The 23,432-nt window shown below is 54.2% G+C and overlaps 2 protein-coding genes across 3 annotated transcripts in view; one reads left to right on the top strand and one right to left on the bottom strand.

Moving 5' to 3' along the window:
• Positions 1–2,077: 2,077 nt before the first annotated feature.
• GPR68 (G protein-coupled receptor 68) lies at positions 2,078–12,851 on the top strand. 2 transcript variants are annotated; one of them, XM_021679635.1, is made up of 2 exons: positions 2,078–2,098; positions 11,528–12,851. In XM_021679635.1, the coding sequence occupies exon 2, from the start codon at positions 11,664–11,666 to the stop codon at positions 12,744–12,746; it is 1,083 nt and encodes a 360-aa protein (XP_021535310.1). In that variant the 5' UTR covers positions 2,078–2,098; positions 11,528–11,663; the 3' UTR covers positions 12,747–12,851. The 2 variants fall into 2 exon arrangements, with proteins under 2 accessions (XP_021535310.1, XP_021535311.1); XM_021679636.1 differs by lacking the exon at positions 2,078–2,098 and adding an exon at positions 4,156–4,198.
• A 5,670-nt stretch (positions 12,852–18,521) lies between these two features.
• Positions 18,522–23,432, bottom strand: part of DGLUCY (D-glutamate cyclase) — a 40,124-nt gene continuing 35,213 nt past the window's right edge. The window contains 1 exon segment of the mRNA XM_021679917.1: positions 18,522–18,694. Coding sequence (XP_021535592.1) covers positions 18,545–18,694 — 150 coding nt within the window. The 3' untranslated portion in view covers positions 18,522–18,544.

Below are 23,432 nucleotides of genomic sequence, written 5' to 3' on the forward strand. Positions count from 1 at the left end.
CCGCTAAGCTGGTGGCAATTTGTTCCAGCAGCAACAAGAAACTCATACAGTGGTCAAGAGTCTTTGGAGTCAAACAGTTCTGCTCTTTCCTAGTGATGGGACCCTGGGCAAGTTGCTGGCACTCTTGAGTCTCCGTTGCCCTACCTAGAAGACAGGGATAACCCTGCCTCACAGGACTGGTGCAGAAGTTAAAACAGGAAGCATCTGAAAGGTGCTCAGACCAGGTACTAAGCACATGCTCCCCAAATGGCAATGACTGCCCTCCTTGATCCTAAGTTGCTCCCACCTCTTCCCTGACTCCACCAGGGCTGTGGTGCCAGGCACTCAGGGAGGTTCTCTGCTGGTTCTTTTCTTGGTCCTTGAAGCCATCTTAACTTCACACCTGGCCACCTTTGAACCTGCAACAATATTGCACCTTGCATCAGCTCCTGTGGTGTAAGCCTGTGCGAAAGTAGAAGGCCTGGGGAAGGTCAAGGCCGGCCTTCGGGATTCAAGTCAGCGAAGGTCCCTGCAGTCAAATAGCAGATGGCTCATGATAAGACACTTGTACTTGTCAGAGCCCTCAGGGAGCCTCCGAGGTCTTTACCCCAACTAGCCCCAAATCGGTAGAGTAGCCAGGGGAAACCAGGTAGTGCACCATAACAAACACCTCACCGAGCTGGCCTGCTCACCCTCCACTCTTCCTAGGGTAAATCAGACCATGGGGCAGGACCTTCTACCCTCTTTCTACCATCATCATCATCCCCATCATCACTGTATCCTGACTGACATCAAGGACCTACTAGGCGCCAGGCACTTGCTGGATCTCATCCCCTTTGGTTCTCATAGAAGTCCATTGGTCAGCAAGGTCTGCGGTTTCTCAAGGTCACACAGCCAGACAGTGGCAGCACGGGGATTGAGACCTGCACGGTCTGGCCCGGCGCCTCTGCTCTTAACCTTCATCCTGTGCCCTTGGGCTTGCTGCCACGTGCTGGAGGTCTTGCATGGTCTTGCATGGTGCCACCGGCTCAGGGCCGACTCCACGGTCCTCCCTAGGGTGCTTCTCAGATTGCCTGGACTTCTAGGGGCCAGTGGGTGCCCAATAGCCTTGTGGCCTATGGTGCTGTTGCCCTCAAAATAATAGGCTCAGAGGGGCTCAGAAAAGCCCACCAGCCCTTCAGAGTCAAGGTTCTTGGAGGAGATGTTTATGCTGGGGGCAGACAGGGAGGCCCAGGGCTCAGTCTGACCTTCTGGGGCTGCTGTTCTCATGGGGGTCTACCTTCCTGACTGCTGTCCGCAAGGGCTGAGAGTGGGAAACTATGATTTCAGGTGGCAGGCCTGGCGCAGTTTAGGCCCGAGGTCTTTCCAGGATGGAAGGAGCCGCAGAGGTAGACCCTGGCAGCCCCTGGGAGGTCACTGTGCCCCCCAGAGCTCAGGCATTCTTGCCCTTCACTGAACTCCCCCCTCTGCCCAGTGGCAGCTCCAAGATACTATCACTTTGGGCTGAAGGACAGAGTATGAATGGGGGGAGGCAGGCCAGGGGCTTCTCTTGAGACTATGTTTTTATTACAGACTCATTACTTTGCACTTAGTTGTAGGTTTATTTATTTATTTATATATTTTTAAAATTTTTTAAAGATCTTATTTATTTATTTGACAGAGACACAGCGAGAGAGGGAACACAAGCAGGGGGAGTGGGAGAGGGAGAAGCAGGCTTCCCGTGGAGCAGGGAGCCCGATGCGGGGCTCGATCCCAGGACCCTGGGATCATGACCTGAGCCGAAGGCAGATACTCAACGACTGAGCCACCCAGGCGCCCCTAGTTGTAGGTTTATTGAGTGAGGTTTGGGGGAGTCAAAGTGATGGGGTCCCCAGGACCCCTCAGGCCACTGCCCGATGCTTGGTGTCATCACAGTTTCTAGTCCTTCTTCCCCGTTTTAGGTTAAGGACAAAATCCTGGCACCTTTTTCTCTTCCTGAGTGGGTGTCTCAGAAGATGTGGGCTCAGCTGATTTGAGTTCAACTAAAGTAAGAATCACCCCTCCACCTGCAGTCCCAAAGGCCCACTGGGGAGGAAGAGGGGATCTCTGGCCCTGGAGAAAGGAAGATTCCCCACTGCAGGTGAGATATGGTGTCTATTTGCTGCAGAGGGGGCTGGGCAGCCTGGGGGCAGCTCCTGGGAGGGGAGGGTTCTGGGGCGGGGGAGGGGATGCGCTACCATCCGTGGTTTCCGCAGGTATAGACAGTCTGCGGGTCTATGTCCTGTTAGGCTGGGCCAGCCTGTAGAGAGAGCCTTTCCTCTGGCCTGTGTGTCCCCCAGGTAGCCAGGCATTCACTACTAAGTTGACTGTGCACTCCTCACCCACCCGCTCCTTCCTGTGACATGAGGGAAGACCAGCCACACTTCTGCGGCTCGGGAGAAACATCTGGGTCTAAACCTGCACTACCGCTCCATCATGAGATGCAGACTTTTGCAGCAGCTGACATAGAAGCTTTTGCTTGAAGGGCCCAGACCCCACAGGAGGGGATTTTCTTCTGACACCCCTACCAATATAGTTCCCCCAAAAGACTATAATAGTGATTCATCCTCAGGAGAGGATGAGTCCCACAGATCACCCAATGGGGCAGAGAGACTGCACTTTCTCAGTGACCCCCAAGCACAGTGGACGATGGCTTTCTGGCTCCAGCAACGCATCCTATGAGCCCCTTCCAAGGTGATCACGTCAAAGGGAGGAGGCTCTGCCAACAGAGCATGGCACCTGCAGTCAGCAGCACGTTCTGAGAATCTCCGCTCTCTCACTTAGCTGTGGGGCCCCGGTCTAGACCCTTGGCCTCTGTGTGCCTGAGTTTCCCCATTTGTAAACTGAGGGGGCTGAGCTGGGTAACCTCCAGGGCTTCTTTCAGTCCTGTGGCACTGAGGAAGTTTAGTAAATGCCCCTGAGAGACAGAAGACCCCATGAAGCCAGAGCCCAGTGCTGGCTGCCCGCTCGGGGCCAGGCTACTTTAAAACACTGCTGTTTGCCTTATTCATAGCCCAGAACCTTCCTCTGTTGCCCTGGCTTTGTTGGTCCGCAAAACAGGACCCAACATGCTTCCACCCCATCAGCACTGCTGCACCTGGCTGCCCGCTGGAGTTGTCCAGAGACCTTTAAAACCCTGGTGCTCGCACCTCCCCTCCAGAAAGGATGATTTCATCCATCTGAGGTAGGGCATGGCCATTGGCATTCTTTTTTATAAGCTCCCCAAGTGTTTTCTTAGGTGAGGTGTGACCCACTGACCCAGATGTCACTTGTGAGCCGCCGAAGGGTGACAGCCCGGGGATGGGCATGGAAATAGCCGTCCTCCCCACTCCTTGCCTGTTATCCCGTTGTCCTTGCCCGTCGGTGTACGCAGTATATTCTAGTTGCTGGAGCACTGGCCTGTCTGAATGGCTCAAGCAAGGACCCCTGGGGCAGGGGTTCAACCTCCTGCACCCCCTCTCCTGGTCTTCTGTAGGTGCTCAGGGTGGTTTGATGGGTAGAATTAGTGCACTCGGCTCCCCCCGCAGCCCCCCCTGACTCCCCAGGCCCCCTGCCCCTAACTCAGGCTTGAATAGTCCTGGTGAGGTTTCTCCCTGCCCCCCTGGGGTGTGGGGCAAGCATTCGGAGGATGTGTGGAGGGAGCCGTCCCCCCACCCCACTCTCATCCTTGGCTGGGGAGTGTTCCTCGGCAACCGCCCAGCCTGATACCAGATCGGAGTTCACATGATTCTGCCTCAGCTCAGGAATGGGCAGCCTCCTGCTGGGATTTTCTAGACCGAGCTGGGAGGTGTGGTCTGTGGAAAATCTCCGGAGGGGAAGCGCGGGTCCTGGCTGCAGGGTGGCCTGCCTGGGGCGTCCCCCAGGCCCGGCAAGGTGGGTCCAGTCTCCTCCCCCAGGCCTCTGCAGAGCGTCTGGAGGAAGCCCGGGCTGTTTGAGGTTTGAGGGCACAGCTCAGCCAGGTGGACAGTCAGAGAAGACCCAGATTCCCCCTTTGCTGCCACTCACTCCCTGCCTGCTCCTCACCTGGCGGCAGAGACCGTCATCACCTTCCTGGGGTCTGGAGGCTGAGCAAGGCGGGGGATCAGTCCTGCTGCTTCCAAACGGAGGATGGTGACTCATTAGTGGGTCAAGAAATCAATTTAGTAGCTAACAAGCTGCATTTTGAAAACCAAGTAGAAATGATCAGAGTGCAAGTCCTAGGGTAAGTATTGCTTTGGGGAAGTTTGTTTCTCACTGTGCATGCATGCATGTGTATAATGTCTGTGCGTGCTTGGTTACAGTGTCGTGTGTTCTTGCTGTGGCTTGTGGTCGAAAGAGCTTAAAAGGCAGCAAATTCGTGCCATGATGCCGGGTTCTGGTTTCAGATCCACCTGACTTACTGTATGAACTTGAGCCACTGGCTTAGGCTCTCTGGGCTTCAGGTTCTGTGAAAGGGGATAGCCGTGCCAGCCCAGCTGCCTCAGAGGGACAGCCTGAGCCCTGAGGCCCCCCCAGCTCCCCCATGGGACTGAACTTCGAAACAGTTGCAAGGGCTTTAGAAATGATATTGTCTCCTTGTTGTTGGTGCTGGAGTGAGGATAGTTGGGAGCCAGATGGGACCAAGGCAGACTGCAGCCTGATTTCTACTTGTGTCCCAGAGGGAAATGTCAGCCTCTGAGAGCATGCAGAGGTTTGACCGCTGAAGGGAAGGGAAGCGGGCCTGCAGGAAACTCCCCGCTCCGTGGGCTCGGGGCTCCATGAGTAACTGTCTGTGTGCGTGCCTGAGTGCAGCACACGGAAGAGACGCGAAGATTAGATCACTGTTTATGCACCAGCTCAATGCCAGCATCAGGCACCTCCGCCTTCTGGCTGGGAATGTGCAGGAGACTCTCAGCTTGCGTCAAAGAGGCGCTTCCTTCCTCCCAAAGAGGGCTAGTTTCTCATGGTCGTTAAAGTCCTCGGAGACCTCCGTGCTGTTGGACATTTGTGTAAAGATTTGCTTTTAGGTGTTGGGTTGTTTTGTGTAGTCTCTGGGTTTCTTAGCTGGATGATGAAGTGTTTGAGGTAGGTGCAGGGGCTCCCCATGTTTGTTCTTTGTCCCGATCCCCACCCCTTGGGCAACCACGGACTGGGCGCACCTTGGGTTTTCCTCAGTGGGGTTGAGGAAACAGTTGACCTGGTAGAGCACCTGCCAGGTGCAGGGGACCAGCCCAGGACTCAGCCTGGGGGCCCTCGTGGTGGCATCCGAGGACTGGGGCTCAGTGAAGCCTGGAGGTAGAGGGTGGTTGCTCAGTGATAATCATGACGGACAGAAAGAGAAGGTGATGCAGAAGAAAGTGTGGGCCGATCTGACTTCAAAACCTGGCCTGCCACATCGTGACTGTGGAATCTTGAGCAGGTTGGTTCATCTCTCCAAGCCTCAGTTTTTTCGTCTGTAAAGTGAGCCCAGATAAGAGTGGTGTTGAAAGAGAGTGAATGTACGGAAACATTCCTGGCAGGTGGAGGGCTCTCCGCTGATTTGGCTTGGTTCTGCCACTCTGTCTACGTTTTTCCATTTACAGATCACTTTTGCATCCACTGTGTCCCTTGATTTTTGAGGAGCAAGTTTCCTATGGAGACCAGGTACAGAAAGGACACTCCTGGGCAGGGTGTAGTTTCCATCTGGGGGTACGTGTCCTCAGGAACCAGTAGGGGAGGCTGGCTGGGATTAGACCTAGGAGAAAAAGCTGGAGCCTCTGACCAGCTCTGGAGGCTTGAGCAGATGCTCGGCTGCTGGAGTGGAGGCTAGAGTAAATCTTCCTTCTTACTTTTCTGTTTCTATTAATGACATCCCCACTGTCCCAGCACCCAGCCTCAAACCCATCTACCTATCCAGTCACCCATTCATCCATTTCTCTACCCATTCACTTACTCATCTATCCATCTACCTTCATGCATTCATTTATTCATCCACCCACCCACCCACCTGCCTCACCACCTCTCCACCCATCTACCAAGTAATTTTTGAGAGCTTACAAGGACCAAGCACTGAGGAACATCTCAGATTTGCCCCTGACTCAGATTTGTCCATCTCCCTTCTCATTAGTTGTCAGTTGCTACAGCTTCTTGTCTCCGCTCTGGCCATGCTTCCTCATACCTAGACCCTGTCATGCCAGGCTACTCTCAGTTCCCCAAAAGTGCCCATTATCTCTCATAGTTGGCCTGTTGCACACATTGTTTCCACAGACAGAAACTCCCCTCTGCTTGGGCAGCCCTTCCCCCTTCTTCTGTCTTAGCCTAACTTGCTGCTCAGGAAGGCTTTTTGGGCTGGGTCAGGTTACCTCCTATGAACTGCCTTAAAATCCTGTGCTCTCTTTAGGAGCTGGTTTCACCTGTCTTCTTCACTGTCCCATGAGAGTAAATGCACCTTGAGTTACACTAAGTGACAGTGTCTAGCGCAGTGGCTTCCATACAATAGATACTCAATAAGTATCTGTTGTGTGAATGGATAAATGAATGGATGGATGGATGGATGAAAGATTGGAGGGCCATTGAAGGATTTGAAGTAGGAATGATTATGTTAGATTTGCATTTTAGAGGATGGCCTTAAGGGTGGTAAGATGGAGCCAAGAAATCCAATAGGAAGCCATTGCACTGATTCTGGGGATGAAGCCTTGACCAAGCCAGTCTAGAGCACTGATGAGGAAACTGAAGAGGAACAGACTGATGTGCGAAATATTTAGGAGCTGGAAATGGTAGAACTGGGTAATTAACTGGATGCTTTGGATGAAGATGAGGAAAGAAGCTGAAGGCCCTTTAACTGGGCAGGTAGAGATGACCCTTCCAAGAGCAGATTCATGCAGAAATGAGGGAAGTGGGGTGGGCCTGACTGACCATGTCCGGTGAGGCAGCGGGACGCTGGTTTTGTCCACCGTCCACCTGGTGGGAGGTCTAGGAGTCATACAGTGCAGATGGGGTTGAAACCAGAGAGGGATGCTGTCCCCCAGAGGATGTGTGTGGTGTGAAAAGAACAAACCAACATTAAATGTGAGTGTGAGGGATGCTCACAGCACCACCATACACTGCCCCCCGTAAAAGTAATTTATGCCTATGAGATTGGAGGTTCCCTGAGGGTGGGAGAAATGCAGAGGAACTGGACTCTTGGGCAAGCCACTCCATCTCTCTGGGCCTCAGTTGCCTCATCCCTCAAATGGGGGAAATGGGCCTTTGTAAAGATGGGGGAGAGCAGATATGAAATGCTCTGCAAACTGTAAAAGATTTTGCAAATACGAGGTGTAAGTACCCCGACAGATCCAGTCACTGTTTGTCGAGAGATTGAATCAGGCTATTGACCTTGCATGGGCTGTATCCTGGTTCTGCCCACGAGGTCCTGCTGGGTCCTAAATTTCCCTTCCAGCCACCTCTGCTCCCCAGGTTGGGAACTCGTGTTATCTGGGTGCTTATCCTGCCACTTATCAGGAGCCAAATCCCAGACGTTCCAGACGTTTGAGCGCCTGGCTACACAGGAGTGTGCTTCGTGGGTCAGCTGCACCAACATCACCTTAGGAACACGCTGGACATTCCCAAGCCCCACCTCAGACCCACTGACTTAGAAACACTGAAGGTGAGGCTCAATAATCTGTTTTAAACAAATCTTCCAGAGCACTCTAATGCACCTAAATTGAAAACCACGGCTCTTAAAACACCCTTTTTCTACAAGGGAACGTAGGAAGTGCTTTAATCTAAACATAGTAAATGTCTCTTCTTTGCCCTGCAGGCTTGAGTATTTTTGACTCTGGTTGCCAAATTTCGATTATTGTTGGCCTAGGAAAGAGGAAGGGACACGCTGTTGCCCCAGCACTGCCCCGTCCCCCACACCCCTGCCCCCCACACAGATACACACTCACGGCCAGTAAACAATAGGCTTCAGCCTGGTGACTCTCAGTGAATTCCTAAGACCTGACAGCACGTGTTTTTCGCTATGGCTTCATTCGCCCTGGGTGAGTGCTCCTGGGGACGGCTCGGGGCCCTGGACTGCTGTCCGCTTCTCATATGGAAGCCAGCCGAACCGTCTGGCCCCGCTGGTGTGGGCTTGGGATTCGGGGATAGGGGGGCTGGCAAGAGGAAGGTGAACGGAGCCACAGTTTGACACACTGGGCAGAGTTTCAGGGTCACAGGCCTCAGCTGCCCCTTTCCCCTTCTTCTCACCATCAAAACATATAAGCAGAACCAAAACACACAAAAAGCAAAAAAACCCAAAAACCAAAAAACAAGAAAATGCCCTTGTGCACCACTGGTGGGCATGTAAAATGGTGCAGCTGCTGTGGAAAACAGAGTGGCAGTTCCTCAAAAAATTAAAAATAGAACTACCATCTGATCCAGTAATTCCACTTCTGGGTATCTACCCAGAAGAGCTGAAAGCAGGGACGCGAATAGATAACCGTACATCCGTGTTCATAGCAGCATTATTCCCAAAAGCCAACGGGTAGGGCAGAAACAAGTGTTCACTGACAAATGAATGGAAAAACCAAATATAGTAAATACATACAATAGAATATTATTCAGCCTTAAAAAGGAAGGCAATTCTGCAATATGCTACAGCATGAATGAATCTCGGGGACATTTTGCTAAGTGAAATAAGCCAGTCACCAAAAGACAAACCCTGAACGATTTCTCTTAGACGAGGGCCCTAGAATAGTCACATTCACAGGAACAGAGAGTAGAATGGTGGGTGCCAGGGCCTGGGGTGGGGGACAGAGGGGGATGGGGGGCTCAGTTAGTGTTTCATGGGGACAGAGTTTCAGTTTGGGACGATGAAAAAGTTCTGGAGACAGATGGTGGTGCTGGTTGCATGACAGTGTGACTAACCAACTGTACATTTTAAAATGCTTTCTATGGTAAATTGTATGTTATATATATATGTAACCACCATTAAAAACACCAAGAAGCACTCCCCTCCACCACCATCACTGAGATTCCAGGCTTGTGTAGGATGGAGAGCTGAGCCCGACCGGGCATCCTCATCTTCTGGAGACTGAGAGTTTGGGAGCGAGCCTCAGCTGGGGATGGCTGTCAGGAGGCAGGGAGGTGGGACATGCAGCAGGGAGACCCAGGCTTCCTTCCTCAGTCCGGCTTCGGGGGACCTTGGTTTCCCCCCCTGTGAAATGGGGCGGTGGCATTCACTTATTCCTTCCAGAAGTGTTTATGAGAGCCTCTGAAGTGCCAGGCACAGTTCAAGGTGCACCTGGCCTCTGGCCTCTTGGAATTCACATCCCCGTGGAGGAGACAGATCAGCAGCCACAGTCAAGTTAACCGACAAGAGCAATCTCGGATGCTGCTGGGGGCTCTGAGGAGTAGTCAAGCAGGAGGTGTGAGGGTGGCTGGGGAGGGGGCTACTTATGTGGGGTGGTCAGCTGAGATCTTGCAGAAAAGGAGCCAGCCCTGCTGTGGAGGTGGAGGTTGCGGGGGGTGTGTGTGTGTGTGTGCGCGTGTGTGTGTGCAGGGGACAGCTCTCCCGAGAGACAACGGCTTATGCAGCCGAGGCCTGAGCCGCAGACAGCTGGGTTTTATGGCTAACGCATGGTGGTGGTGGGCGAGGCCGAGGGAGCTGGGCGGGGCCAGATCACGCTGGGCCTTGTAGGTCCTATCAGGAGTTTGGGTTTTACTGTAGGTGTGATAAGAAGCCATCTCAGTGGCTTTTAAGCAAGGAAGAAGAGGACCTGGTTATACTCTAGAAAGAGGGCTGTGGCTTCCATGTGGGTCATTGGCGGGGGACGAATGGGGGAGCTGGGGTGGGGGAGGGAACCATGTGAGGAGGGTAGCTTTGGTAGAACCATCTCTTGCCCGTCTAGAGACCCTTATGAAAGCTACAGGGTACTTTCCCAGGAAGAATGCCCATACTTACTTTTTTACAAGATTGAGCAGGGGGTTGCAGGGGCATCTCTCAAGTTTACCCTCCCTGCACCCCAGGACTGGAACTGCTGGGCTGGGTGTCTCTGAGCCCCTTCCCTGCACGCTGCACCCGCTTCCAGGCTGAGCCCTGGCTCCAGGGGCCACGGGGCCAGGCAAGAGCCACAACAGAGCTGCAGGGGTGAGGCGGCGGAGGGAGGGGCCGTGGTCAGCAGGTGGTGAGGTGGCTGCCCGGCATACTCTGAGGGGTCTCCCTTCTGGGTCCCTGAGTCACAGCATGACTATGGTGGAGAGACAATGCAAGGGGCAGGGTGGATCTGCTGATACTTCAAAACAGCTTAATTCAAACCTCCTCACTCATTCAGAATTTGCAACCCTATGGACTGTACCTGCTCGAGGCGGGGGGTGAAATTGGTTCTTGGGTGGGGTGAAAAAAAAACCTTAGCTATTACAATGATTTGTCACCCTTCCAAGGGCCACAGTACACAAACAGATGTGCAATATATTTGGGGTATTAAAATTTCACAGAAAGGGGGTGGTCAGGGGAAAAAAGTGGCTAACGAGGCTCTCTGGGAGGATGATTCTTACACAAACAAAAAATTACAAGTCCTGATTTAGAAACAGTGAGATTTTTCAGTGGGGCCAGAAGCGTTCAATCAGTAGAGTAGCTCAGGCTTTTCATTTTGATATATTAATTTATAAAGTGGGCTCACAAGAGAAATCTTTGTTCTCTCTTGTTCAAATGTATTTGTACACATAGAAGTAGCATTTTGTTGTTGTTGTTAAATTCTCAACAATATGAGCTTTCCACCAATGTTAAGACTTGCCATATTTTGCTCTGCCTCTTTGCCTCTGGTGAAACAATGCCGTGGATTTTGGCATCCGTCATTTTACGTGGCCCTGATGCTGACCCGAGGACAGGTGTTTCTGTGCCCACATTACGGATGAGGACACTGACACTCAGAGACGGGAAATCACTCGCACAGCCTGTAAGCGGCTGACCCTGGCCTGGCACTCATTTCTGTTGGTTCCTTGTGTTGTTCCCTGCGCTGGGTCCTCGATTCCACGGAGAGGGGGTGAGGTAGCACCTCCTGATGAGCACCCAGGAATCCAGGCAGTGCCCCGTGGGAAGCATGCTCTTTGTTCCTCACCAGAGCACAATAGGACGAGGCAAGGTTGGGCCCCTTCCGGGCTGTCTGGAAAGGCCCCCAGAAGGGGCTGTGGCCTCAGGGCTAACTGACCTGGTACATTCTTGGGAGCAAGTAGGAAAACTGTGAATGATGCACAGTGCTGTCGTAGGGAGAGGGGCCGGAGCCCTTGCTGTTGTGTGCGGGTTGGAATTGGTCTTTACCTTGAGCGGCCCTTGGAGAGTGGGGCTTGGGATGAGTCTGTGCTCACGAGAGCTCCTAGCCTTCCTTGCTGCCCTGAGAGACCAGGAAAATAAATAAGGCATAGGAAGCCAGGGAGCGGGGATAGGGAGGCACAAACCACCATTGAGTGTCTTGGTGCGTGACCAAGGTAGCCAACTAGATAGTCGAGTTGAGTTGAAGTTGGTCCAGTCTTCTCCATTGAGTGAGGCGCTTAGAACGGTACCTGACACCCAGCAGGGCTACATAAACGTTAGCTGCTATCATCCTAAGCCCTTCCTGCCTTTACCTTTCAGGGGCTTACCCACCACCGAGGAGGCCCAGCTTTTGATACAGCTTGAGCCACAGCCGGCGAACAAGATGGCTGTAGAGAGACCGGCCCGGTCCCTGAGCCGGTGAGGGGCGAGGCGCCCAGCGCCCTGAGGCCCAAAGATGGGGAACGTCACTGCGGAGAACAGCTCGCTGTGCGCCATTGACCACACCATCCACCAGACTCTGGCCCCGGTGGTCTACGTCGTGGTGCTGGTGGTGGGCTTCCCGGCCAACTGCCTGTCCCTCTACTTCGGCTACCTGCAGATCAAGGCCCGGAACGAGCTGGGCGTGTACCTGTGCAACCTGACCTTGGCCGACCTCTTCTACATCTGCTCGCTGCCCTTCTGGCTGCAGTACGTGCTGCAGCACGACCACTGGTCGCACGGGGACCTGTCCTGCCAGGTGTGCGGCATCCTCCTCTACGAGAACATCTACATCAGCGTGGGCTTCCTCTGCTGCATCTCCATCGACCGCTACCTGGCCGTGGCCCACCCCTTCCGCTTCCACCAGTTCCGCACGCTCAAGGCGGCCGTGGGCGTCAGCGCGCTCATCTGGGCCAAGGAGCTGCTGAGCAGCGTCTACTTCCTCATGCACAAGGAGGTGGTGGAGGACGAGGACCGGCACCGCGTCTGCTTCGAGCACTACCCCCTGGAGCCATGGCAGCGGGGCATCAACTACTACCGCTTCCTCGTGGGCTTCCTCTTCCCCCTCTGCCTGCTGCTGGCCTCCTACCGGGGCATCCTGCGGGCTGTGTGCCGCAGCCACGGCACCCAAAAGAGCCGCAAGGACCAGATCCAGCGGCTGGTGCTCAGCACCGTGGTCATCTTCCTGGCCTGCTTCCTGCCCTACCACGCTCTGCTGCTCGTGCGCAGCCTCTGGGAGGCCAGCTGCCAGTTCGCCAAGGCCGTCTTCAACGCCTACCACTTCTCCCTGCTCCTCACCAGCTTCAACTGCGTGGCCGACCCCGTGCTGTACTGCTTCGTCAGCGAGTCCACGCACCGGGACCTGGGCCGCCTCCGGGGGGCCTGCCTGGCCTTCCTCAGCTGCGCGGGCCCCGGCCGCGCCCGGGAGGCCTACCCGCTGGGCGCCGCCCAGGCCTCGGGGAAGGGCGATGAGCCCGAGCTGTTGACCAGGCTCCACTCGACCTTCCAGACCCCGAACTCGCCCGGAGCCGGGGGGTCGCCCGCGGGCGGCGTGGCCTAGCCGGGGGTCTCGCCGTGGGGGGCCGGGGGAGGCCCGAGCTCGCCGCTCCGCCACGGGCAGGTGCCTCCTTCTGCCCCAGGGAACCATGGGCTGCGGCCCGCGCGGCAGGACCTCTCTGGTCCCGGGGAGCCCGCGCCAGCTTGCCGGGCCGGCGGGGATGAGCCCCGTCGGTTCCTGGGTGTTGTCTGGTGCGGGCGGGGCTTCTGGCAAGGGGAAGACGGCCAGTTGTCACCTCCACGGGGTTCTCGAAGAGAAGCTGCCGGGGCGGGGCGGGGGGGTGTGGTGCAGAGTGTGAGGACATGGAGGATAGGGACTGGGGGGAGGCGAGGGTGGGGCACCTGGGGGCACACGTGCCAGGACCTTCCAGTGCCATTGTCACGGAGGACACCTCTCCTTATGGGGAAGTGCCTCCTGGGGACACGACACATGAAGCTGTATGGTCATCATTAACGCTCGGGACCCACCCGTTCGTGGGAAGAGGACCTGCCAGGAGGAGGTCGGACGGGGAGAAGAGGTGCATGGTCGGGGACAGTGAAGGGAGTGACAGGGGAGGAGAGACCCCAGCTCCAGGCATGTCTCACATTCAGAGGGAGAGTTGAGCGGATTCCCCAAGCCCCGGGACTGATAGAGGACAAATCCCAGGGCTCCCCGGGGCTCCCTGGGGCCATGTCTGTGTCCTTTCGAACAGGCAGTACTGAAAGCTCTGTGTCAGGATGGAGTTCCCAACACACAGAGTCCCCCTAATTAGTTTTCTGTTTCCATCTGCCCAGAAGCACTGGGCACGGAAGCCAGGGCTTGTGTGCGTGCGTGTGTGTGTGCGTTAAAATGCCAGGGTCTCCATGAGAGCTCTGTGCCAAGACACTGAGGCTGGGGTTATGTGAGTGCTGGCGGTGTTGCCCCACCCCCACCCCAGTTCCCGCCTTTGTCCCCTGCCACACACCCTGTGGAGCGTCTAGCAGTCTCAGGAGCATGACATGCTCTCCGTGTTCTCAGATACAACAAAGCAAAACAGAGACACGTTCTCTAGCATCTCTCAGCCCAAAGGCCTGGGGTTAAGCTCCACAACGGTTTAGATAGCCCCTAGGACAAGGAGAGGAGGGGGCCCCCGGGCTCGTCCTGCCCCCTTTCTTCTCCGGCACTGCTCCTTTGCCAGATGTCCCACGTCTCCACGTGGAGAGTGATAGTGGGCCCCAGGGGCCACAGGTAGCCCAGCGTACTGACGGCCACCTCTCTGCCATCATCTTCTGTCCCAGAAGCCTCGGTATGGGTCTCATCTCTCCTACAACTTTGTGCCCAACCATGTTGAGCCTCCACCCTGGTGAACACAACCAAGGACCAGAAGAACTTCTTGCTGCTCCAAGGATCTGGCCACCTTTGCAGAAATGCTAGCCCTTCAGATTTCCTGGTCGGCGGGCTGGGGCCAGCTCTGACTTCCCTCAGAGTTCTGGATTCAAGCTCCCCACACCCAAGGGGCTAGGTGGACTCAAGCCTTGAGAGGGACCAGGGATGGGGAGATACAAGCTGGCATCCACAGAACATTTCTGGAACCTACTAAAAGGAGGGCCAAGGAAAATATTTCAATCTCTCTTCCCCTCTCCTCCCGTCCTTCTCTAAGAGGCAGATTTATCCTGAGTCTCTGATACCTCAGGTTGGAAGTGGCTTTGGCTTTGACTGGGTAGCCCTAGGCTAGCTCCTTATGGAGGGCCTCCCATAACCTGGGGTGCCTCTCTTCCCCTTCCTGAAGGAGGAAGTGACCGGATCTGAAGGTGGCAGAAATGGCCACACTGCCAAGAAAAGTCTGCCCAGTCCCAGCCCAGAATCTTACTGGGGCGATGGCACTGGTTGAGGCCTCCATGCCTCCTCATCCCAAATTTCCCCCTATTTTGACCTTAAACATGGGCATTCCCACTGGGATGGACTGGGATGAGCGGAGGGCGGTTCCTTTTACTATCAAGAGTTGTATTTTTGTATTGTCTTCTCTTTTATGCCAAGTATGTGTGTGTTGGACTGTGCAATGGATTTATGTAGCAAACTTGAGTCTGCAAATAAAGCAAAGTAGCCAGCCACAGCTGGAGTGTGCTGCAGTCCTTATGGGGAAGGAGGATCTTTCAACACCACGGGGATCTAGAGGGCTCTTGAAATACCCAGCAGAGTCAGGAAGTTCCAGGATTAGCTTTCTTAGAGAAAACTCAGAGAAATTAGGGTATTTGCCCTTGGTCACCTAGCAGTGACCAAAAAGGATGGAGCCTTCAAGTGAAGTTGGGTCTTCTCTCCCTCCTCTTGAGGTTCACAAAGTATCTTCAACTCTTTAGCACATTGTTGCAAATCCACTCTGGGACTTAATTTGGCCCCCTCCCTTTTGAGGACAGAGTTCAGCCCTGTGATTTGGAGAATATCACTGTCCTTGGACAACATGATCCCTTCTACCCTCCAGGGTTTCTTCCCCACAGTGAGGAAAGGCTTGATCAGGCCGACCACCCTCCTCATTAGCGAAGATTGCCAAAGTAGAAAGACCTGTTGGAGTCATCTCTTGGGGCTCTCCTCACTGCTTGGGCTTTGTTTGGGGAGGCTCACATTTGTTGGCCAGCCCTTTTAGGTTTTAGCATCTTCTCAGCAGTGACAGGCTACATATTTATTGCTCAAGATCAACTGCATCATATTAAAATGTAAATTTGGTTTTGGTTACTTAATCCTTCTCTGGGTCAGATTCCTGGAGTCCTGAAGGATTCTGCAAGAATTGATCCTTCTTCCAAACAGACTAAGTGAGGACATCATTGGGGATTAAGACTCCTTTCTCTCCTGAGAGAATGGATGGAGGAAAAGGCCCATCTGGTTTGGACAGAAGGTGACAGAGTCATTAGATTCCTTTCTTATTCACCAGTGTTGCTTAGCAAGATGAGGGCTCATCTTCCTGTTTATATACACTGGCCTGTGGGTTGGCCAGACAAGAGTGGGAGAAATTTTCAGCACAGAATACATCCCCATCTGCTGCTTTCCTCTGAATGGTATAACCAAAAGAGCCAGAAGGTGGTCTGCTTGGTTCAGTGCTTTTCTGAAAAACCTGCTTCTTGAAGCTGGTGATCCCATAGCCTCCATGCCTGGAACTCATCTAGCAAGACAATGGCCTTTGACGGCAATCACCCTGAAGTCACAATGGTACCCAATGACCAGGAGAAATGGTAGGATTTCAGTTCCATCTGCTTTAATTCAACAACTATCAGGACACTGCTAGATTAGACATTAGATAGCAGTGCTGGAATGTACCATAGAGGTCATGATATCCAATTTTCTCTCCATTGAATTATCCCAGCTATATCCTCTCCCCCCCCCCCCCCCAAACGATGGTCCAGTTTCTGAACAAATACTGCTAATGACACCAATTTGCTACTAACCAGCATGAGTCATTCCAGGGTTGGGGCTGGCCGTCAACAGGGCCTGCTCAAAGAGGGGCAGGAAATGAATTCAGAGGAATGTCTTGCCCAGATGAGCAATGGGACGGCCTTTGACCAGAGGACAGCAGGGGGCTAAGGAACCCTATTAGCTGGCTGGCTTGCCTTTGAGTCCCACTTCCTGCAGGGTCTACAGGGCTTGTGCTCCTTGGTGTGCCCAACGTCTCCAGCCTGCCCTTGAACACCCAAAGAGCACCTCAGACCCAGCTTGCCAGGAGCCCTCCTAACATTCCTGGAAATGCCCAGAGATGTTCACCTGCCCCACAAATCCATCCTGCTGGTGGCCCAGCCCATCTCTTCCCTGGGCCGCCCCGCCATTCCCTATAGGACACTCTTGTCCCACTGTAACTGGCTTCTCCAGGCCAGAGCCATGCTCACCGTGCTACCCCAGACGTGGACACAGGCTTTTTATCAAAACACAGATAAGACGAGGACGAACTTGAGCAAAACTTTACTAAAGGCTTGACCAGGAATCTTACTGCAGAATAGAAACACAAGAAAACCGGATCCTGGAGCTCAGAGCTCCAGTGGTCCCTGGGCTGGACCCTGCTGAGGGATCTACTCCTGGCTCTCTCTTGCACCTTCGACCATTTCTCCCTGCAGAGGGGCCTTTGGGTGCCTCACTCCAGAGTGAGGACCCTCACTCTCAGCCTTCTCTGGGCTCCACCCGGGTCTCGGCCTCTTTCCCAAACAACTTCATCATCTCCCCATAAACTTCTGGCCACAGTGCAGATAACCTATTACACAGTCCTGCCTTAAACTGCTCCATGCCGGAACAGAACTCTGTTATTACTATTGCAAAACCCAAAGCCCATTAGTGTCTTCCCCCAAAATATGAATCAGAAGAGTGATGGCAGCTTTACCGACATGATGTTTTCTCTTCCCTAGGCATCGAGACTTCAAAAATGCCAGGGGATGCTCTCGAGACCCTGCAGGACATGGAGCTCTGCAGTCGCATGTCAGGGACCAAAACTGTCACTGGAGGATCCCGGGCCCTCCGTGGGGCGGGGGGGGGGGGGTGTGAAGCTTGGGGCCTGGAGGGACTCGGTGAGCTGTGAGAAGCTGCAGATGGAGGGAGCGTGAGCTCATCACAATGAGCACATCAGCCCTGAGCCCACGCCAGCCGAAGCACAGACCTGTAGGTGGGGACTCCCGGACACAATGACAAGGGGAGGTCAGGACGGTCCCCACCCCGGCTGCTTCCGGCCAGGGGCTTGGCCATGCTGCGGCGTGGGGAGCACTGGAAGTGAATCCCTGATTGCTTACTCTATATACTTCGGCTCTAACTTCTACTGTTGAGCAATTTAGAGTAGCAGGTGTTCCACGCTTTACAACTAACGTCCCTTAAAGAACTGAAGTAGACATGTTTAAGGAAATAAAATGAAGCAGGCCCAATAAGCATCTGGGGCTGCAGCTGGGAAGCCGGACTCTTCCATCTGGATGAGTCAGGCATCAGCCGTGAACTAGCACAAGATACCATCCTCGTTCGATACAGGAGTGTAATGGGATGTGGTCAATGACTCTGCTTCTAATTTTGTTGGGAAATGTGCAGTGGAAGATTGTGAAGGAGATGTGGGCGAGCTGACTACTGTTGTCCAGAAGGATCCTGTGAGCCACCTGAGCCCAACACCATCCCGACCCCTTCCCCCAAGCTCCAGGAGCGTGCCTGCCCTCCTGCGTGGGGAAGCCAAAGCCTCCGGCTCTGGGCTGGGGCTGAGCATAGGGGGAGCGAGTGGGCGAAGTGTCAGGCTCCTAGGGGTGGGGGGTGTCAGGACCTGTGGGAGTGAAGAGAGGTGGGGGCCTCACAGAAGGTGATGGTGATAAACGTAAGGTTTGAAGGCCCACGCAAACAAAACGTTGTTTGAAAAAGAAAGCATTTCAGAGGTATAAATATTTTGGTGCTGGTGGTAAAGTCCCAGAGCTTCGTAAATAGACACTACGGATTTGTACATTTTACTAGTTCTTAGTTAGCCTGGGGGATTATTCACGGCCCTGGTCGTGCGTGCTCTTCTGTCTGCCTGGCAAGGAATATTTTTGCGGGTGTCCCCACGCACAGTTGGTCAGACGACTCTCACCACGTGGGTGCCCTGAAGGAACCAGGAGGAGGAGGGTTGAAATCAAAGCCTCTAAGCACTTAGGAAGAAAAGAAAAAACCCCAAAGAACCATTCTCCTCGGTCCGTATCATCCGCACGGTGCCGTCCCAGGCAGTGGTCCTGCAGGGTCCCAGGCGGGGCTCACCCAGGGCCAGTGTTTATGTGCATAGCCTTCATGGAAAGAAGCCGGGGGCCCTCGGGGAGCTCCTCCCGAGGTCCAGGCACGGCCATCTGGTATGCGGTCCACAGGCACAGTCACACGCACACTATGGCAACATCCACCAGCTTCTGGACCATCTGGGCGTGGGTGCCACGGAAGGGCAGCCCGTCCACCTCCATGCCCACGACGCCCGAGACTCCACTCCGAACTTTGTGCCGCACCAGGATGCCCAACATCTTTTCTTCCTGGAAAAAAAAAATGAGAACAGAAACAGAAGGGGTGGAGGGGGAGGAAAAAGAAAGAGATGCATACATTTATAAGCGGAGGAAGAGTGTTTGACTCGGCATGGTCTCTTTCTTAAAAATAAAATTTCGCGTATCCATACAAATGCCATGGGAGACTCATCATGAAGAATAGGTGGCCTAGGGGCGCCTGGGTGGCTCAGTTGGGTGAGCAACTGCCTTCGGCTTAGGTCATGATCGTGGAGTCCCGGGATCGAGTCCCGCGTCGGGCTCCCTGCTCGGCGGGGAGTCTGCTTCTTCCTCTGCCTGCCGCTGTCCCCTGCTTGTGCTCTCTGACAAATAAATAAAATCTTTAATTAAAAAAAGAAAAAAAAAGGGCGCCTGGGTGGCTCAGTTGGTTAAGCGACTGCCTTCGGCTCAGGTCATGATCCTGGAGCCCTGGGATCGAGTCCCGCATCGGGCTCCCTGCTCGGCGGGGAGTCTGCTTCTCCCTCTGACCCTCCTCCCTCTCATGCTCTCTGTCTCTCATTCTCTCTCTCTCAAATAAATAAATAAAATCTTTAAAAAAAAAAAGAATAGGTGGCCTACATCACGCCCCATCTGCCCCAGACCCACTCCTCAGAAGCAGCAACTTCAAGCAGTTTGGGGTGTTTCTTCTGGGAATTATGGTCATGTAACTAAATGTGGTTTTGATGGAAAACTGAATTTAATGCTTGTTCAAAAAACCCGGAAGATTCACTTCTGCGGGTACAGTGTGGGCTACTTCCTGCAACCTAGCCCCTGCTCAGCTCCGGTCATCTGCCAGTGTGGGCCATGTCCCATCTCCTGCTGCAGGTGTCCTCTCCTCCAGTGTGGGTGTGGGAGGCTCGGAGGGAGCAGAGCCCTGCACAAAATGCTGCCTGATCCTGGGCCCAGCAGGCAGGTTTTGGGATCAGACAGATCTGATGTAGGTCTTTCCTGGCAGGTGTTTTAACCTCTCTGTGCCTCAGTGTCCTCATCTGCATAATGGGGATGTTGATGATACTAATAGTAATAATGTCTCCTGAGTGGGTTGTTGTAAGGATTAAATGAGATAATGCAAATAAAGCACCTAGTGTGGCCCTTGACACACAGTAGGCGCTCATGAAATCAGGTAAGTTATTATTGGCAGCATTGGGTCCCCTGGCCTCTCGCCCAGGGCTTTTTTCCTTTGACATACTTGCTGATTTTTTTTTTTTAAGTGATTTGATTCGCTCCCTCTCTTCCCTTCAAAAGTAAGGTCCCAAAGAACTACTTGTCTACTTGCCCATCATGCGCCTCTCTCTGGTTGAAAAGTTCTGATTCCCCCTGAGGAAGGTGAAAACACAAGGAGAGAGGATGGTGCCCGAGGGGCAGAAGTCCTGCACATCCTCTCCCTCCTACTCCACCAGCAGAGGAGGGGGAATGGGTGGAGGAGGCCAAGGGCTCTACAACAGGAAGGTTAGGATGGGTCTGAGAAGGGCTCTCACCTTCCTCCCCAGGCACCTGCTCATTCATCCCATCCCCCATCAAAGTTTTCTTGAGCACCTGCTACGTGCCAGGCCCTGAACCAGGGATACAGTGGTGAATGGGACGCGGTCCCTGCCCTGGGGGCTTCACGGTCTAGATGAGTGATCAGGCAGGCATGTGGGGATCACAGCACAGAGCAGGGGCATCCCACCCCATTTATTAGAGTGGCTCAGGAAAGACTTTCTGGAGGAGGGGCAGCTAGGACCACAGGTGACCAAAGAGCTGGAATGAGCCAAGCCAGGGGCTAGGAGGAGCCCTCACTGAAAACTTGTCCAAACAATGGAGAACGTGCTGGCAAAGGTCACATGGGAACTGCCTCTACTCAAGGCTGGCCTGAGAGTCTGCACCCAAAGTGCATTTCCTGGCATCTCTTTGTCCACCAGCCCCTTCCCAGAGGCTGCCCAGCCCAGAATGACATTTCCTGCCCTTTGTTTGGGTTTTATTCTTCCATTTCTCTCTCCATTGGGTCATATCCTCTCTTTATGGGGGGGTGCTGCTTCTGGGACCCGGGAGTGGAGGGAGGGAGCGTTTCCTCCCAGCACACTGCCTGCTGGCACCATTCCCATCCTTCTGGGCCCTAGGGAGGACCTTGGGGAGCCAGGGTGCATGTGATCCATCAGCAGCTTAGGGACGGGCTGGCACTCAGCCTCTAGAAGAGCCATGAGGAACAGCTGCGCCAACAGGGACTGCCTGCAAATTTCCAGGAATCACTGAACCACCACAGCATCTTCCAAGAGACCCCACCAAGTAGAGGAGGTGACAGAAGGAGAGGAGAACTGAGCTGGAGGCAGAGCACCTGGAGGCCGTGACCCCAGGCCAGGCGGAGACAGTGTGGCATGACAGGAGGGACAGAAGCCTGAAGTGAGACAGAGAGGACAGGGCTTGGGGCCCAGTGCATTGTGAGCAGGGAAAGAGGCCCAGATGACTTCTGGGCTTGGAGGCTGAGCGTGAGGGTAGTCGCTGGGGCTCACACGGGGAGCCTGGCAGGCTGATGTTCATGGGTGGGTGATGGTGCTCTTCGAAGTGGGGCGGGAGAAAGCGGCCTTCTGGGAAGTCAGAACTGTTCTGTGTCATGACCTCGGCACTGGCTGCATGGATGTGTACATGTGTAAAGATTCATCTACTGTTTGTGCGTGTCTTTATTCTATGTAACTCAGTGTTTAAAAGCTAGAAAGAGAAGTGGAGTGGGATGGGAGTGCTGGAAGAGAACAGGAGCCCAGGATGAAGCCATGTTCCTGCCTCTCTGCGTTATCCATCTGTCCGTCCGTCCATCCGTCCATCCGTCCATCCACCCATCCTTAGTCCCTCCCATAAGGTGTCATCAATCAGCTCGTAGCCCCTGACAAGGTCTGAGGAATGCCCTCAGATAGACCTCCCGGGCACGGCAAAAGCCCAGAGCGGGCAGGGTGTGCCCTAGATGGTGGCGGCCGCCTCCCCTGGGATCCTCCGCATGGTGCTCACACACTGCTACAGCCACGATCAGATCAGACCCCTGAATACGGGAGGCCCCATTACAAGCAACTCACAGAGCAGAGATGAGGAGCATTCCTTACCCCCCAGCCAATCAAGCTGCACCGTCCGCTCAGGCCACAGCTCTGCTCAGCACTTCTCGATGACTTGGGGATGCCTAGGGAGTGACCTACAGAGCCCTAGTATGATGATTCCAGTTCTTTCTCCTGCACACTGCATTTCTTCACATGCCTGCACCTTTGCTTTGTGGGTCTTGCTGCATGGAGGCCCTTCCCACCCTTTCTTACCTGGTTACTTATAGCCTACTCACCTTCCAAGGCCCAGCACAGTACCCTCTCCTCTAGGCAGCCTTTCTTGAGCCCTCGGAGTGAGCTAAGGGCCTGTTCTCTGTCCCCACAGCAGCTTGCCCTGCACACTTCCATCCTTCCATCTTCCATGCACCCTCAGGGGATCCCGAGTTCCCTACCCAGGGGCTGGGTCTGACCCCTCATTGTCTCCCAGAGCAGGGCCGGTCTGGCCCGGAGGAGTGGCTCAACACAAATGGGCTTATACTTTTGCTTTGATAAAGTTCCCTTTTATTTTCCTTACAAGGGTGATACATCATTAATGTATTTATGAAGGACTGTGTGGAAACCCGAAAGGAGAATTTTCCATCCCTGGAGGGTAAGTGTTTGGGTTCTATGAATTTCTCTGGCTGGGTTCATTCTTTGGTGTCTGCGTGAATCAGGAATCACGTGTGAGGCAGCCCCCTGAGGCTTTTTTTCCAGTTCAGATCCAGGAAATGCAAAGAAAGCACCCAAGGCCCTCTGGGCCCCACTGGGGCAGACCATTTCCCCTGAAAATGTCACTTCAGCTGCTCTAGTCCTCCGCTCCCCCCCAAACGTGGCACCCTGGCATTACCAGGAACCGGGAAACTTCTGAGTCATGGGAAGAGCCCAGAGAATGGAGTCAGAGACCCAGGCTCAGGTCCCAATGCCACCCCTTAGCTAAGGGTGTGTTGGGCAAGCCACCTCCCCTGTTGGACTCCCAGCTCCCTCATCTGTAAAGTGGGCACAACATCAATCCAGAGAGGTGTTGGAGAGAAACAGGGTGGCAGGAGGCAGAAAGAGACAGAGAAACAGAGGGAGAGACAGGGCTCTGGATGCACCCGCTTCTCAGAAGATGCACCTGCTTCTCAGAAGTGAGGGGCTCTGGGCCTCAGCCACTGGCTGCCTGGGGACTCATCAAACCACTCCCCCCATCCAAGCTGCTATGTCCACGCTCAACGCTCAGGAACCTTCCTGCCCTCAGACTGCATTCCTATCTCCCCAGACCAACCCTCTAATCCAGGGTCTCCGAGTGTGGTCGGCCAGAACGTGTCAGAGATGCTGCTTGTCCAGCCCACCTCAGGCCAAGTGAGTCAGGAAGCCTGGGGTCGGCTTTGCAACTCTGTGGTTTAAGATGCCCCTGAGGTGATTCTGAAGTTGGAGAACTGCTGCCCTAACAAGGCACTGCATCCATCCATCTATCCGTGTGTTCATTTATTCATTCATTCGACAAGAACTTACCAAGCACCCTGTTTCCCTCTGCTGGTTGCTGGAAAAGCAGACACAAAAGAGCCGGTTCCTGGCCTTGCGTTGAGCAGTCTAGACCTCTGGGGGACCAGACTGGGAAAATGAGGCTGGAAGTTGCAGGAGACTGTTCTGGACTGGTTAGGAGTGGCCGTGGGGTCGGTGGCCCAGCCTGACCTAGCACGGGAACCCCT

Source organism: Neomonachus schauinslandi, chromosome 9, assembly GCF_002201575.2.
Source record: "Neomonachus schauinslandi chromosome 9, ASM220157v2, whole genome shotgun sequence".
In the NCBI taxonomy this organism is placed as follows: Eukaryota; Metazoa; Chordata; class Mammalia; order Carnivora; family Phocidae; genus Neomonachus; species Neomonachus schauinslandi.

What these genes read in the sequence shown, in the direction of transcription:
- GPR68 (XM_021679635.1), top strand. Translation starts at nt 11,664, where the DNA reads ATGGGGAACGTCACTGCGGAGAACAGCTCGCTGTGCGCCATTGACCAC.